Source organism: Oncorhynchus masou, chromosome 28, assembly GCF_036934945.1.
Source record: "Oncorhynchus masou masou isolate Uvic2021 chromosome 28, UVic_Omas_1.1, whole genome shotgun sequence".
Classification (NCBI taxonomy): Eukaryota; Metazoa; Chordata; class Actinopteri; order Salmoniformes; family Salmonidae; genus Oncorhynchus; species Oncorhynchus masou.
The window spans coordinates 51,408,596-51,426,207 of NC_088239.1; the positions used below are offsets into that span (position 1 = coordinate 51,408,596).

General features: G+C 41.8%; 1 protein-coding gene across 3 annotated transcripts in view; it reads left to right on the forward strand.

Annotated features, from left to right (window-relative positions):
* The first annotated feature begins 969 nt into the window (after window positions 1-969).
* Window positions 970-17,612, forward strand: part of LOC135517822 (autism susceptibility gene 2 protein homolog) — a 29,002-nt gene continuing 12,359 nt past the window's right edge. For all 3 annotated transcript variants that reach the window (XM_064942449.1, XM_064942450.1, XM_064942451.1), the window contains exons 1-5: window positions 970-2,167; window positions 13,888-14,103; window positions 15,859-15,951; window positions 16,085-16,111; window positions 16,828-16,857. In XM_064942449.1, coding sequence (XP_064798521.1) covers window positions 1,817-2,167; window positions 13,888-14,103; window positions 15,859-15,951; window positions 16,085-16,111; window positions 16,828-16,857 — 717 coding nt within the window. In that variant the 5' untranslated portion in view covers window positions 970-1,816. The remainder of the gene's footprint in view (window positions 2,168-13,887; window positions 14,104-15,858; window positions 15,952-16,084; window positions 16,112-16,827; window positions 16,858-17,612) is intronic.

Consider the following 17,612-nt stretch of genomic DNA (forward strand, 5'->3'; position numbering starts at 1 on the left):
CTACACTGGCGAATGCTGCTAGTTTAATAAAGTTAGATCAAAGCTGAATCAATGTCTGCAAGATCACATTATGATCTGTATTATGTACACATTTCTGTGGCCTCCCTTCACATTTATCACTGTCAGTTTTTAATGGACAAAAATGAGCTTTTCTTTCAAAAACAAGGGCATTTCTAAGTGGTCTCAAACTGTTGAGCGGTAGTGTACCTCTGTTTTGTTTCAATCAAAGCACATATTGTGCCTTGTGCCACGCACTGTTGAGTTTTGGCCACATAAGAGAGAAAGATGTGACCATTCGCACAATCATCCTAAAATCTTGTAAGAAATTATGTGGTGTTTTTTGTATTACAGTAACGTCCTACTATACTATTTTATTCTGTTCTGTTATTTAGAATACTATCATTATGTGATCTTGCAGACATTGACTCGGCTTTGATCTAACCATATAATGACAGCCATTTGCCAGAGTAGCCTGTTCTCTGAGCAGCCGAACGAAGGGTCCGGAAAAGTCGGATCTGTGGCCACTCCGATGAATTTAACACTGCCTTAGTGTAACACATATATATCCAAAACACATTTTAGGCAACATTTTCCCATTGGTAATAGGTTATTATGCAAAAGAGAGAATCAATGTAAAAAAACTGTTTTGCTTGTAATTTATTCATGACAAAAAAGAGTTAGTGATGGTGAAATAAATTAATCACATTCCCTCAAAACCCTTTATTTCACCATCACTAACTCTTTTTTTGTTGTTGTTTGTTTAAAGGGTCAATAAGATCTGCCTATTCTCAGCCTAGGCTACTCAGTGTTGTAATAAACTTCAAACCTATAATAATGCAGTATAAAGAACAGAACTAAAACCAACCCTTTCAAGCAGTACATAGGGTCATGAAAGGGTACATCTTTCACCTCCTCCCCTCAGCGTTAAATCGCTGATCATTTCAGGCACTTCCGTGCAGAAGTGGCGGAAATACGTCAGTTGTTCGCGGTACTGGGATTTACTGTACAACCGAAAATGCAATGTAGGGCGAAGTGGGGAAGTGGGCTTTAAATCTAACGTGTTTTTTTTTTTTGTTTTTTTTACACAATTTACCCAACGTTTGACTCAAGATCAACCTGCCATTCGAACCAACCATATCAACCAAGGAAAGAAGAATTCAAGGCTGGATTTATTTAGAAACAATATCGACTCAGGAAAGGCAAATCGTTTTCTGGCTGGGGTTTGCTTACTTTGTCGTGAAGATTGACAAGCTTTGAACAAATAGCCTGAGAATGGATGATTCTACAAATCACGGAATTTGTTGAGTTGAGTGGATTATTCATGTGTCTCGCTTTTGCATATCTAAGGCCAGAGTGACAATCAATCAATCGGCCAAACACCATCAAAGTGAAGTGTTGTTTAGGCTATTTTACTTAAATCAACGGGTTCCCTCTAGCCAAGCACAATCGTTCATGACTATAGATTTGGCCGGGCGGTGATGGAAGAAGAACAGTCCGACATGATACAGCGTTGTAGCCTCCTCTGACAGCTCGCTCTGTCGCAGCCAGACAACAATTGCAAGCAAAAAAAAAGTTGCAAAGCAAGTTAATATTATTGTAAGAGTTACAATTTAGAGTTCTCCCACTCTCTAGGCGCAACAAAGTAACAATCTGCTGTTGTGGTGGTCCAATTAGAAAGGCAGCCACGGTTCGCATTCAAGTCGAAACCAACCTTCGAAAATGTTCTTGTCTGTTATTGTTGGATCAAGGATTCTCTCAGATTGTTTATTTAATTTGTAAAACAAAGCAAGTGCTGTTCCGCACACTTCTACTTCACATGGACAAAGAACGAATTGCGCTCTGTCGTGTGGCGATCGCTTCGACTCTGAGTTCTAAAATGGACGGGAAAATAAAGCGCAGCCGGAGGTCAAGATCTCAACGAGACCGCGTGCGAAGAAGGGATGCGATTGACAGGAATGACCAAAACCGGAGTCCATCATCTGGCTCCGACCTAGGGCAAAGCCCGGTCAGGAATAAGGCCCTGTGTAATTATGGAAAAATTACCAACTTGCATTATGTCCGGCCCCCGCGTCCCTCTCGGAAAAAGAGACGAGGGTCAGTGTCACAGGAGGAGGACATTATTGATGGATTTGCCATAGCCAGCTTTCTCAGTCTGGAATCTTTAGAGGTAAGAACGTTGGCCTATGTTGTTGTTTTTGACAGACGGTTGTATGTTTAGACATGATACACATAAGTCGATTACATCTTCCTGCGTGGCCCACATCGCTCAAGATCTCTGCCAGGGTCATGTGCAGTCTCTTGTGAGTGAATTTGCACATTTATTGTAAAAGTTATATAACAGCCTATACAGTGTTACATAAAATGGTTATCTACACTGTAATTACACTGTACCTGCCTTGTGACAAGGTTTTCAGGACCCAGGATATTGCTGTAAACACACACTGGTTGGTTTGCAGGGTCAATATGCCAAGAGGCTGATGGCTGAACATATGCTGTTAGGTTACTATTGATTTATCCCAACAAGAACCATGATGATGCTTTGAGGTGTCACTCAGTCCATATGTTTCTATAGATCAGACTTACTTCCATTCCAGAATATGTGTTTCTGGAATACAGATTATTATTGATGCACAACTGCACACTGGCTGGTTTGGTCAATGTCATGATAATTCCTGGGATTTGGCAGAAAGAACTGGTAGATGTCACACATTTTGAATATGTTCTGATTTGCTGATGGTCCAGAAATGGAAAATCAAAAGTTGTAAACTGTAGGCCTAGGCTTGAACCATGTAATAGAAAGCTCCTCTCTTGCGCTTAAATACTTCCAGGTGCAGGGTTCATCAGCTGGAGTATTAGTGTATGTGATTTTTCCACCTTGCCGGCTCGGGGATTCAAACCAGCGACCTTTCGGGTTACTGACCCAACGCTCTTAACCCGCAAGGTCACCACAGGGACATGTGTCAAAAGAGATACAAAATAGACAATAATAAAGGCATTGGAGACTTCTATGTGCCTGAAATGCTTGAAGAGGACATTTTTCTCTTCATGCTTCCCACCAGATGGTGACTAACAGTAAACTTGATAAATGGTATCTAAGTGACACTGTGTGAAAGACAACCTGGCATTAAAAAGCCAGAGCCTACTCAGTGATTGGTGCATATGGCCCTGACAGAATACTCATCATCATTCTGATTCGTTCTCTGTCTTGGAAGAGAAACTTATTGTTATACCAAATGTCAGGGGTGAAAAACAAGACAGGACTCGACACGATCTTCGGTCATCGATAATGACGGTCCTTCTCTATTCCTGTCAAACCTTGCTACTCAGAGGTGGAGCTCATGGAATTGCTTTGCTATATGACTATGCACAATGTACCGGCGAACTGTACATGAATTACTGTAGAAACAGCTATTGTCAACATGATTTCCACTATATCCCGGACAAGGATGACTGTAGACTGATGAAGGCTCCAGCTCAAAATGACCCTGGCCTGGATTCTAATACGAGGCCTGTGTAGTTGTGTAATGATTTTTGTAGTGAGTGCTGTAACCTAGACGGTGAAACTCACCAGGGCGTGACTCTGGGATGTTCTGGCCCACTGTATGTTTGTTTACACAGGGTTAGTTTCATTAGCTCTGTAACCAGCTAGTCTGGCTTTGGCACTAGTCTAAATGTGGATGTTTGGGTGACACCTGCAGCAGCTCGACCCTTTAAACGGCGAAACGCTTCTCTGTCATAAGGCCTGTTCTCTTCTCTAGCTCTGCTCTGGCAGCAGGGAGAATCTCTCCCTGCTCTCCCTCTTTTATGATGACTGAGCTCCTAGGATTTCACCAGATAGAATTTCATAAATACTAAATCTAGGATTAGTCATTTGTAAAGCGAGCTGTCAGACTGTTACAAGTGTTTAATATCCTACTGCAGTAGGGCCCCCAAGCAGACATTTCAACACCCTATTTGCAGAAATAAATGGATATGTTTGATGTATTCTCGGAGTCCGTCCTCCTGGTCAGGTGTGTACTGTACTGTACACCCCAGAGGTGATGCCATGTAAGTAACTGTTTGATAAACACTACCAGTGTGTCAAAAGCTAAATGTTCATTTAATAGGCTGCTCTCGGTTTATTTTTGTGTTGCTATATTCAAGATAAATTCTGTGGTGGAACTTGTACAGGTAGTGGGTACAGTGGTCTTATTTGATCAAGGAGCATATCATTGAATTATTCCATCTATTGATTGGTAAATCTTTCTAGAGGTTCTTTATTACAGCCAAGGCCCTGCTGCATAGTTAACGTGCACCAGCCCTCCGGACTTCTGGCCCATCTGTCCAGCTGAGAGCTCTCCAGGCAGTCAAGAGGGGGAAAGGCTGCTGCTCCACAGCCCCTTGTCTCTTTGTGGTGTTTGTCTGCCTGTTCGGATGACGCTCTTTACAAACTCCTTGTGTGGACAAGATTGAGGAAGTGTTTGGCTTTCAGGGGACCTGCAAGGGTTTTTAAACAAGCAGGTGTCACTTGTCTGTGTATGTAACAGTGTTCACCGACAGCTGATAATACGATGTGCTTACAGGAAAGCCGTGCTTTTGCTTTCAGCCCCTTTTTTCAGTAGAATCAATCTTCTAGTTCTAGGAACACTGAAAATACCTCTCTGTGGCCTGTTCAGTTTGACTGAATGTAGTCCCACAACCAGGTTAGTGTGTTACTCCCTCAGGCACTCATTGATTTACCCTCCTCTATGTTATCTGTCCTTGCCATCCCCCTTAGTCTCCAGCTAAACTGTCATGTCCAAGGATTACATTCCCCTCTCTTCAGCATTGTGGAAGCACAATGACTTCACTCAGCCAAATAATGTTGAACGTTTCATGTTTTACCCTTGTTCGTCGCAGTTCCACATAATGGACAACTTGCAGGGCCGTAGGCCGCAGTTGTAAAAGTGTGTGTGTGTGTCCATCTCTCCCTGGGCCCACTGCCCAGCCAGGCTGTGAGACAGGAAACAGGCTGACTCTCCCTGCCATAAACCCCCTCTGTGATTTCCTATCCTTTGTTCTGCTGCTTGTCGGCTCATGCTGTAAATAAACCATCAGTCGTCCTGAACGGCCTGGAACTGACACGGAACACCATTATGTCTGTCTGTTGCAGTGACAGACTGACAGACAGAGAGAGACAGCAAGTTTTATTTAGAAAATTAATATGGAGAATGTGCTGCTACTGCATGACCTCAATCCACTGGCTTAATAATGACTGTTGGCCCCATTTAGCGGATAGGTACTATTTAGCCCTGATAAGTAGGGCTATCTGCCGAATATGGTACAGTTCCAAATTTAGAGTTTCAGGACGCAGTGCAACCACTCTCTTGTTTAAAACTCTCTCTCTCGCTCTCATTAATGGTCTGCCTGTGTTGGGTTTTCAGTTAGGTCAGGGTTCCACTACAATGTCACTGTGAATAGGTTCTCTGAGGAAAAGTCCTCGTTAGGTACTGATGGTGTCATCTAATTGTCTCAGTACCTGGCAGAAGAGGGGAGGCATTCATCAAGCCACTATAAACAGCCGTCAAAAAAGGAGAGCACAGTCATGTTTTACTCTAGCCTATGTCTGTATTGCCTAAACATACACTGAGTGTACAAAACATTAAGAATACCTTCCTAATATTGAGTTGCGCCCCTCCCCCCCTTTTTTTGCCCTCGGAACAGCCTCAATTTGTCAGGACATGGACTCCACACGGTGTTGAAAGCGCTCCACAGGAATGCTGGCCCATGTTGACTCCAATACTTCCCACAGTTGTGTCAAGTTGGCTGGATGTCCTTTGGGTGGTGGACCATTCTTGATACACACGGGAAAATGTTGAGCATGAAAAACAGTTCATGAAACAAACTTGTGCGCCTGGCACCTACTACCATACCCTGTTCAAGGCACTGAAATCTTTTGTCGTGCTCATTCACCCTCTGAATGGCACATATACACAATCCATGTCTCAATTGTCTCAAGGCTTAAAACTCCTTCTTTAACCTGTCACCTTCCCTTCATCTACACTGATTGAAGTGGATTTAACAAGTGACATCAATAAGGGATCATATCTTTCATCTGGATTCACCTTGTCAGTCTACAGTTCAAGTCGGAAGTTTACATACACTTAGGTTGGAGTCATTAAAACTCGTTTTTCAACCACTCCACAAATTTCTTATTAACAAACTTTAGTTTTGGCAAGTCGGTTAGGACATCTACTTTGTGCATGACACAAGTGATTTTTCCAACAATTGTTTACAGACAGATTATTTCACTTATAATTCACTGTATCACAATTCCAGTGGGTCAGAAGTTTACATACACTAAGTTGACTGTGCCTTTAAACAGCTTGGAAAATTCCACAAAATGATGTCATGGCTTCAGAACCTTTAGAACCTGATAGGCTAATTGACATCATTTGAGTCAATTGGAGGTGTACATGTGGATGTATTTCATGGCCTACCTTCAAACTCAGTGCCTCTTTGCTTGACATCATGGGAAAATCAAAAGAAATCAGCCAAGACCTCAGAAATAAAATTGTAGACCTCCACAAGTCTGGTTCATCCTTGGGAGCAATTTCCAAATGCCTGAAAGTACCACGTTCATCTGTACCAACAATAGTACACAAGTATAAACACCATGGGAACACGCAGCCGTCATACCGCTCAGGAAGGAGATGTGTTCTGTCTCCTAGAGATGAACGTACTTTGGTGCGAAAAGTGCAAATCAATCCCAGAACAAGGGGCAAAGGACCTTGTGAAGATGCAATGTGGGAAAAGGTACAAAAGTATCTATGTCCACAGTAAAACGAGTCGTATATCGACCTATTCAGAAAGGCGGCTCAGCAAGGTAGAAGCCACTACTCAAAATTGCCATAAAAAAGCCAGACTACATTTTGCAACTGCACATGAGGACAAAGATTGTACTTTTTGGAGAAATGTCCTCTGGCCTGATGAAACAAAAATAGAACTGTTTGGCCATAATGACCATCGTTATGTTTGGAGGATAAAGGGGGAGGCATGCGAGCCGAAGAATACCTTCTCAACCGTGAAGCATGGGAGTGGCAGCATCATGTTGTGGGGGTGCCTTGTTGCAGGATGGACTGGTGCACTTGAGGGAGGAAAATTATGTGGATATATTGAAGCAACATTTCAAGACATCAGTCAAGAAGTTAAAGCTTGGTCGCAAATGGGTCTTCCAAATGGACAATGATCCCAAGCATACTTCCAAAGTTGTTGCAAAATGGCTTAAGGACAACAAAGTCAAGGTATTGGAGTGGCCATCACAAAGCCCTGATCTCAATCCTATAGAAGATTTGTGGGCAGAGCTGAAAAAGTGTGTGCAAGCAGGGAGGCCTACAAACCTGACTCTGTTACACCAGCTCTGTCAGGAGGAATGAGCCAAAATTTGCCCAACTTATTGAGGGAAGCTTGTGGAAGGCTACCTGACACATTTGACCCAAGTTAAACAATTTAAAAGCAATGCTACCAAATACTAATTGGTGTGTATGTAAACTTCTGAGGAATGTGATGAAATAAATAAATGCTGAAATAAGTCATTCTCTCAACTATTATTCTGAGTTTTCACATTCTTAAAATAAAGTGGTGATCTAACTGACCTAAGACAGGGAATTTTTACTCAGAGTAAATGTCAGGAATTGTGAAAAATTGAGTTTAACATCTCTAGGGTATGTGGGACGCTGGCCAACATCCAGTGAGATTGCAGAGCGCCAAAATCAAATACAGAAATACTCTTTATAAAATTTCAGAAAACATACAACTATTTTACATAGGTTTAAAGATGAACTTCTTGTGAATCCAACCACGGTGTCAGATTTAAAAAATACTTTACTGCGAAAGCATACCTTACAATTATTTGAGAACATAGCCCAGCAGACAAATCATTACAAACAGTAACCAGCCAAGTAGAAGAGTTACACAAGTCAGAAAGAGATCAAATGAATCACTTACGTTTTGATGATCTTAATATGTTTGCACTCAGAAGACATTCATTTATTCAATAAATGTTCCTTTTGTTCGATAAAGACTCTCTTTATATCCGAAAACCTCCGTTTTGTTCGCGCGTTTTCTTCAGTAATCCACAGGCTCAAACGCAGTCACAACAGGCAGACAACAAAATCCAAATTGTATCCGTAAAGCTCATAGAAACATGTCAAACGATGTTTATATTCAATCCTCAGGTTGTTTTTAGCCTAAATAATCGATAATATTTCAACCGGACAATAACGTCGTCAATATAAAAGGTAAGCAAGAAAGGCACTCTCTTGGTCACGTGCATGAAAAAGCTCTGTGACACAGCAGTGTCCACTCATTCAGACTGCTCTTACTCCCTCATTTTTCAGAATACAAGCCTGAAACAATTACTAAAGACCTTTGACATCTAGTGGAAGGCATAGGAACTGCAATTTGAGTCCTAAGTCAATGGATACTGTAATGGCATTGAATAGAAAACTACAACAACAACAAATAAATCCTACTTCCTGGATGGATTTTTCTCAGGTTTTCGCCTGCCAAATCAGTTATGTTATACTCACAGACATTATTTTAACAGTTTGGGAAACTTTAGTGTGTTTTCTATCCAAATCTACCAATTATATGCATATCCTATATTCTGGGCCTGAGTATAAGGCCGTTTAATTTGGGCATGCTCTTCATCCAAAATTAGAGAAGTTAAATGTATTTGGCTAAGGTGTATGTAAACTTCTGACTTCAACTGTATGTCATGTGTGATTTGCACACTCAGTGTATATTGTGGGATCATGTCTAACCTCTTACACAGTAACTTAACTTACACAGATCACTACTTAAGCAATAAGGCCAGAGGGGGTGTGGTAAATGGCCAATATACCACGGCTAAGCGATGTTCTTATGAACGACGAACGCGGAGTGCCTCGATACAGCCCTTAGCCCTGGTATATTGGTCATATACCACAAACCCCCAATGGTGCCTTATTGCTATTATAAACTGGTTACCAACGTAATTAGAGCAGTAAAAATAAATGTTTTGTCATACCTGTGGTATATGGTCTGATATTCCACGGATGTCAGCCAATCAGCATTCAGGGCTTGAACCATCCAGTTTATAATTTGAGATAAATTCCTCTAAATAATCTCGCTGTTAAAAGAGTGAGTGTAGTAATGTGGGTCTTGAGGAGTGATCATGTTTGTTGTCTGTATGCTTTTGTCAGCGGTTCAAAGTTCTGATTAGGAACACTTGTCAGTGTCTGTATTTTATCTGATTCACCTGAGCTAACACTGCAGATAATGTATTGAGTCGATGAACAGTAAGTCAGACAGAATTCTGAATGATACTGACATCGCTCTTATGCATGACAAGATCTGTCTATAAAAGCACGGAATGTCCTCGATCGGATCTGTACTGGGCAGAAGAAACAATCACTCATTGTTTCACACAGTTATGATAAAAAATGTTTTTTATTTAACCTTTATTTAACTAGGCAAGTCAGTTAAGAACAAATTCTTATTTACAATGACGGCCTACCCCGGCCAAACCCTAACAACACTGGGCCAATTGTGTGCTGCCCTATGGGACTCCAATCACGGCCGGTTGTGGTACAGCCTGGAATCAAACCAGGGTCTGCAGTGACGCCTCTAGCACTGAGATGCAGTGCCTTAGACCACTGAGCCACTCGGGTTTCTCCACCTTCCTGGACTGTTACCAAGTACTTCTGATCAAAACAATCACTGCTAGCTTGGCCCTGAATAGCATCAGGCACACACATCAGAGGGAGAGAAACTACTCCAACCCAAAGACCAAACAAGGGCTGAATGAGAGAGAATGGGTGAAAACAATCTGGGGTAGATTTCCAGCTACACTGAATACAAAAGGCATGTAACCTCTAAGAATGAAGACAACAGGGACTGTAGATAGTCTATATTCTGTGATATATGGACAGAATATACAGTCGTGGTTGCATATGGATCTAGGTGATAATAAACTGGCTTCATTTTCCGCCCTCGTGTTTATCATTACTGTAGGTTTTGACACATTTTAGATTAACTAACTTCAAAGTAATCACTCGGGACGTCGGGTTTGATATGAAAGCTTCTTTTAGTAATAATACTTGTTCACGTTACATTTAACAACTTTCCGATAGTATCTTACCTGCATTGCTCTGTACTATCGGAAAGTCAACTTAATCACCTTGCACCTGCACATAACTGGCGCGTTATCTCTCTCATTCCTGCCGCAAGGCATTCTGGAACTTGCAGTCAAAAAGCGTAATTCAATACAAACCAATACAATTACATATGTAAATAACTGTAAAGAAATATCTTTAGATACAGCTCAATGAATTAACTTAAACATTAACTCTGTAACACATTAAAGTCACAACAACACAAGAAAGTGACATTATGTTCTATTGCAATTTCATAATGTTTCTTTTTTGGCCACCATTACCTCCTTTAAATATGTCTGACAGTTATGTGACAAAGTAGCCTACACATTTAGACTTGTAAGGCAAAGCCATGGCGGTGTCAGAATATTTATGACTCGTCTTCAGTCCATTACTGGTGCATAAATTGCTCGACTGATTGCCCAATCAGTGCAGGTCCAGTAATTCAGTGGTAGGACCCGTTAGTTACCTCAGGCTGCTGGACGTGTCATGGGAAATAGAGAGTGTTATGCTGACCACACAGCTCGCGTTGCAAAATAAATTTACACATGCATGTTATTAAATCTTGTGAGTAAACGAGCATCTGCGTTGGCAGGCGTTAAAATAGAACTTGGTTCTATTTGTGATGCTTGAAACACTGCAAGTCCCGCCTCTCACATCTCCTCGTTGGTTTTTAGGAGCAAATACCCACATGGGTGATTGAAAGATGACCTGAGGTCCACGCTCCAGTCCAGTTGGTGGTGGTAATGCACCTTAAAGTTGGTTGCCAACTGGCATATAAAGCCCAAAGAAGAAGAAGCCTGAAGGAGGAGAGATGACGAGAAATTAACTCTGTTTACCCATTTATCTGTGGATTAATTGTCGGAGTAGAGGACCCTGTGCATTTCACATAAAATAACAACCCAATGTTTATTTCCCAGGACAAATTAGCCAGCAACAGCAAGCTAGCTAGCTAAATTGCCATAAATGTTCAATGGTTTTTGACCTGTCCCCAAATTAAAATAGTTGGTTCAGAGTTGGTTTTGATATTTCAACCTGTGTCTCCTGATTGCGCCTGGTGTGGGTGGACAAAATCAACATGTCTGGTCAGCATGTTAAGTGCCTAATTACCACATAATTATGTGTCACAAGTACTGTGGGAAATGACGCACAAACTCCATTTCAGCATTCAAACAAAGTGATTATGAACCTAGTATATCTATAGCCACTCTCAGTGGTGTAAAGTACTTAAGTAAAAATACTTTTAAGTACTACTTAAGTTGTTTTTTGGGGTATCTGTACTTAACTATTTATTATTTTGACTACTTTTACTTCATCACTACATTCCTAAAGAAAATAATGTACTTTTGACTCCATACATTTTCCCTGACACCCAAAAGTACTTGTTACATTTTGAAAGCTTAGCAGGACAGGAAATTGTCTAATTCACAAACTTATCAAGAGAACATCCCTGGTCACCCCTACTGCCTCTGACCTGGTGAACTCATGAAACACATGCTTCATTAGTAAATGATGTCTGAGCGTTAGCTCATGGCCCTGGCTATCCGTACATTAAAAAAAAACAAGAAAATGTTTCCATCTTGTTAGCTTTATATAAGGAATTTGAAAAGATTTATACATTTAAGTGTATTTAAAACCAAATACTTATAAAGTTTTACTCAAGTAGGAATTCACTGGGCAACTTTTTACTCAAGTCATTTTCTATTAAGGTATCTTTACTTTTATTCAATAATGACAATTGGGTACTTTTTCCACCACTGGCCACTCTACAGATGGCATCTGTAAAAGTCAGGGGTATTTAAAGTGAACCTTGTACCAGAAGATGTTGGCCTGTAGTGCCACGTGATCGAACAGTTCCTAATGACAGAAAGCGGTCTAGCTGGGGATAAATGGAGTGCTTGACCTATGGACAGGTTGTTGCCAGTATTATCTCTGTCGTGGTCAGGAGGATAAATACAAATCATCTGTAGACCTGTAGCTTTACACACAGTTTAGGAATCCATCATGAATCTAATGCCCAGGAACATCAAGATCTTCTGGGTCTTCTCTCCTACAGTGCAGTGCTTGAATCAATGAACATAGGAAGGCACAAGTGTAGGCATATATTTAACTGTAACAGATCTCTCTGGATCTCTAGAAGGAACTGTGCGCCACTGTCTTGTATGACATCTTGTCATGGGAAAATAGCTCTCTGAAATTAGCTATCTATTACTCTGATAAAAAGGCATGTTAGCGGATGCTATTAGCTTTATACAATTAACCGACCGACTTTCTGTTGTACCCCTGCTTGCGTTGCGTCTTTGAAATCTATGCCACATCAATAGAGTTAATGATTTACAGAGCAGTTAATGGAGGTTGAAGCAGCACTTCCTGTGCCATTGGATGCAAATTGGATTTGAACAGCCTACTGTAACAAGCTACCTTGTTTCCCTGGCCTCTTGTATCCCATGTCCTTTGTGGAACGTTTGCAGGCCAGGTTATGTTCAGCTACCTGGTGAGAGCTGATATGTGAGGTCTGATTGCAGAAGCTGTGGCACATGAGCTGTTAATAGCTTGATGTCCATGTCTTCTTTCCACCGAGGAGAGACCGTGTTAGAACATGCATGTTACTGCCATTCACTTTTGGCTCCATGGGTGGTGAGAGTGACTGGATAGAGGTACGAATGTGATAGTGGAACTTGATGAGAACCCATCCACTGAATCCTTTGTAAGCCGCTGGGCTTTACCTGGGATTTAGTGCCAATGTTCATTTTCAAAGCCATTCTCACTGCAAACCCTAACCCGGATTTAGCTGGTTTCACCCTATTGTATTCAGTGTAGCTGGCAAAACGGATCTACTACCCAAGGTTATTTTCACCCACTCTCTCTCACTCAGCCCTTGTTTGGTTTTTGGGTTAGTTTAGTTACTCCCCCCTGCGTCTCCACAGCTGTGTGTGCCTGATGCTATTCAGAGCCAAGCTCAGTGATTGTTTTTATCAGACATGCTTGGTAACTGTCCAGGGAGGTGGAGAAACACAGTGACACATCATTTACCACACGCCGCTAGTCTTTTAGCAGTGCCATGAATATTAATATCACTATGGCAATGGTTCTGGAGATTACACTTGTGCCATTAGGTCACTTGTTTTCGTGGATAGCTGAAGCTGTAGGCAGGGGGGACGCTGAGCTGGGAATGCTCACAGTTCACACTCGTTGGCTAAGTGAGATTAGTTGTGCTTGCATTGAACAATACCCCAAAAGCCATCGGGGGGAGGGGAGCATGTATAAAATTGCTCCTTTCCAAGTTCTCACAGACTTCTGTGTTTTAGATGACCTGTAACTGATTCTTGTTCATGTCCATTGCTCCACTGTGCTTGGTAGTATGTATATCAACACCACTGACAACCCACTCACAGGCCACTGGCATGGTTAGTCCAGGCGCATTTAGCTCAGACTGCCAAACGCCACAGCCTGACAATGGATAGCAGCTGGCCGCCAATATTCTAGTCTCACAGGCCTGCCTCATAGGATATGACCTCAATACACAACCATGCCCAGAAGCATCATGAGCTTTGGCTCTTCTTCAATTCCCTATTACTTTATGATGGGTTTTTATTTATGTACTAGAGGTTTTGGAAGGATTTCCTTGCCGCCTTGTCATATTGACTCAGTGTAAAGCATTATCATCATTCATACTGAGGTGGCTCTACTGTGCTGTACATATTAAGCCTCTTTTGTGTTTGCTCTTTCGTAGGTGGCTCTGAGGAAGAGCACAAAGAGCCTGAGGTCGCAGGGGGGCAAGGAGAAGTGGGAGAGCCAGGTGCTGAAGAAACGGAAGACTGAACAGACTGCTGAGGGGCATGTGATTCCTGTGAATGGATTCACTGACAATCGAGCTGACTTTGATCATGAGCAGGATGGAGAGAAGGAGCAAGGGAAGGTGAAAAACAGATCAAAGATGACCAAGCAGGTAGTCTATGGATCAATTAACCTTCCTTCTATTTGAATGACTATGCTCTCCTACAAACTAAAAACCTGTCTACCTCGTAATGTGTGTGGGCATTTTGCCCAGTGAGGTAAAAGAGATCGTACAGTTAGTTTTCGTTTTTGTTTCTTTACCTAGCTAAGCAGCTTTATGTTTATCTGGAGTTCTTCCTTAGCTGTTTTCAAGTCATCCACTTTAAACCCCACAGTTTTCTTTCTCTAATGGTGATATGGCTTTTATCCTGTAAAAACAAATGGCTCCATCGTGAGGTGTTAATTGTCAGCACCAGCCAGTCAATGAACTGTGTTATCAGGTTCATTTCCGAATCTTCCCATCCTGATCTAGTAATTGCTTCACACAAGCGTGTCTGCTTTGCAGGAAGTTAGGAGAGTGCCACACAGGAAACAAGGGCCAATAAAGAGACGAGATAAGGTGCTTTGTGAAGAGCTTCCTCCTCAGCGCAGGATGTGTCTGTGTTTGTAGCAGAGAGCACACCAGGCACTCACCCACTTCCATATCAGTCCCTGACCTAGCCAATTCCCGCACCCTAATCTGTATGTGTCGACCAGATACTACTTGTTTTAAGGTATCGCCTAGATTACCCCTTGTGGATCTCTCTTGTTCTGAACAGTATGCAAAACAGTATGTTGGGTGGTAGCCTCCTATGCAAAACAGGACAGAGCTATTATCAGGTTTCTTTCGGTGTATTTTGTTCCTTGAATTTACTGTTTTACTGTAGGTAAATGGGATCTATTCTACGAAATGGATGACACCTACCCACACTTGATCAATCGAGCAGTTTAATTGTGTCACTGAAGCAACATCCGGAGTGCTGTAGGAAGTAGAAGGACCTCAGATAACATCCTTTCTCAGATAACATGTACTTTGCTAAAGCGCATTGACACAGAACGTTCACTGTGTCAAATCAAGTCACGAGACTAGCTGGAAGATGGCTGGATGACATGTTCACTACCACTGTTAAATCCCACCTATACTATTTAAGTAAATCATTTTTACACGAACACACACACTCCCTCACGCTCACACACAGAAATAGACATACAGTGTTCTGGGCCTGCCTGTCAAAGCAGTGAAGTGTAGCAGCCAAATGAAAACTGCAGCATGGGCTGAACATTATGGAACGGTAGCTTTAAACCATGAAACCCCAGATCAACACCACATTATTGTACTGTTCCTGTTGAATCACTACATGCTGAGTTTCCAGTCAATATGATTTCTCTGTTTTGTCCTGAAACAACTTGTGATCTCCTGAATCAATATCTGTATAAAATCTGCATTATGCTGCATGGATCATTCAAGGTCTCCATTCCAACCCAATACTGGTATGTGTGTGTGCCCATTTATGCATGCACTGCATTCATCTTGCCTTTAAAGAAAAGCCAGCTCTGGCTCGGAGTTGAGCCAGGGCCAGGGCTAATTGCCCATCACGGTCAGTGAATGAGTCTGGACATGAACTCTGCTTATTTTAAATCGGGTTAACTGTGTCATTGAAATGGATGTCCTCACTGATGTGTAATCACTCATTCCTGTAATACACCAGTGCCCTCTGGTGGGCCAGATTCTCATCTGGGCAGAGGGGCTATGGGCTGGTAAGTCCACTGTCTACCAACTCAATGTTATGTAGATAACCCTGGACTCAAAGACATGGTGATAATTAGTTACATTGGAAGCCTTTGAGTGTGTGATTGATCTGTCCTCTGGGTCTGTCCTGTCCCTCAGGTGAAGCGGCTTCTGGGAAGGCAAAGCGGAGCTGAGGTCACCAGAACGCAGGGCACGCCTCAGAGAAGCAACTCTAAAGAACACCACAGTGGGGTATGAACAGTATTGTGTGGATAAAGGGATTTTTTTTGTGTGTCAACAACAACCTATTGACTGATTTACAGAAGGCATTTATCAGAATCTGTTATAAGCCCTTGCTCATGAACATTATAATTTCTTTCCACAGAGTTCATTCTCTGGTCGGGGCTATTCGGTGAGTGACTTCAATCCTTTCTGACAGAATGAATGTCGCCTATGTTACCTATGGTACTGCTCAAAGTATGAGGACAAAACTGGGTCAGTGATTAGCTCATGCATACTGAGAAGAACAGTCCGTAACTAAAATGTCCTGGAACAATGGAACAAAATGTCGTCAGAAGCGAACAGGCTGATATTTAAGTAACGTAGCTCAACAGGTATCATGTCAACACGGATGAGTGATTTGTATATCTGAGTGACACTTTGACAGTGAGCAGGACTTGAGGGAGGGACTGACACATGATTTATCAGTGGTTTCAGTAGAAATTGACCGGCTGATATGTAGTAGCTCACAACTGTGTTGCTCCGTTGCCTGGGATGATGATTCCTTTCGAGCAAACTGTTCAGTACACACAGCAGTTAAACACACGTCGATGACTTGGAACGAGGTAACAGACCTAATGCATAATAATGTCCCCTTTCTCCCGCTCGGTTTCATTCTCTCGCACACTCTCTCTCTCTCTCTGACTTGATATGTAAACAGACTCTTACTTCTAGGCATAAACACATTTCTTACTAATCTAACAATGATACGTTTCTCAATGGATCTCCATGTTTTGATTTTATATGCATTATTTACAGTTACATTTCTAGAGTTTCAGTTTGAGTGTGGGTGATGGATGAAGCCGTTCTCGTGAATTAATGCAGCGCTTCGCATCCTTTCTCCCGCAGTGTGACAGTGAGAGTGACATCGATGACAAGGTCAGATAAACATTCCCACTCCTCAGAACTATTCACTTATCAGTCCTCTACATGTTATGTATTGGTGTATTCCCATCGGGGCTGTCAGCTGGCCAGGCTGTATTGTAGGGGGGGGTCCTCCTCCATCCTGAGCGGACTATTTTTGGGACATAGTTGACGTCAAGGAGGGTAAATGGCCACAAACTTGTGTTTTGGTACTGGTTTGTGAGTGTGAGGTTCAGTCTGTGTGCCTTACGGACATTATACTCTTTTAACTATTTACAAAAAAATGTCTACATGTTAATAATGCCAGCTCTCTTTGATTGCATTATTGGGTTTTGATCTAAGGAATGCGCTGAAGCTAACTTGATTACACTGTGAATATCATTAGGGCTACTTACGAAAGTAAGGACTTTCTGATTATCATAACAAGTCTCTGTTATTTCCTCTATATGATCTATTTATTTTTGTCAGCAACCTCCTATTAAATATGGAGGCTCCAAAACTGAAATTAAACTCATGACAGAGGTCATATGAACCAGATTACGGTAATGTAGCATTTTGCAAGGTTGTTAATCAACTGATGGATTCCAGGAATATCTGGAAATAAGGTACTTACATTTGCAACACGAAAGGAACCTCATGATAGTTTACCACAGCTGAATTTCCGCTGAGTTCAACAATTTGATTTAGCAATTGAATCTGGTCAGTTTGATGTCTTTTTGATGTCATTAGTGTATAACCATGCGCTTTCCCAGCATCTGTATGATTGACAC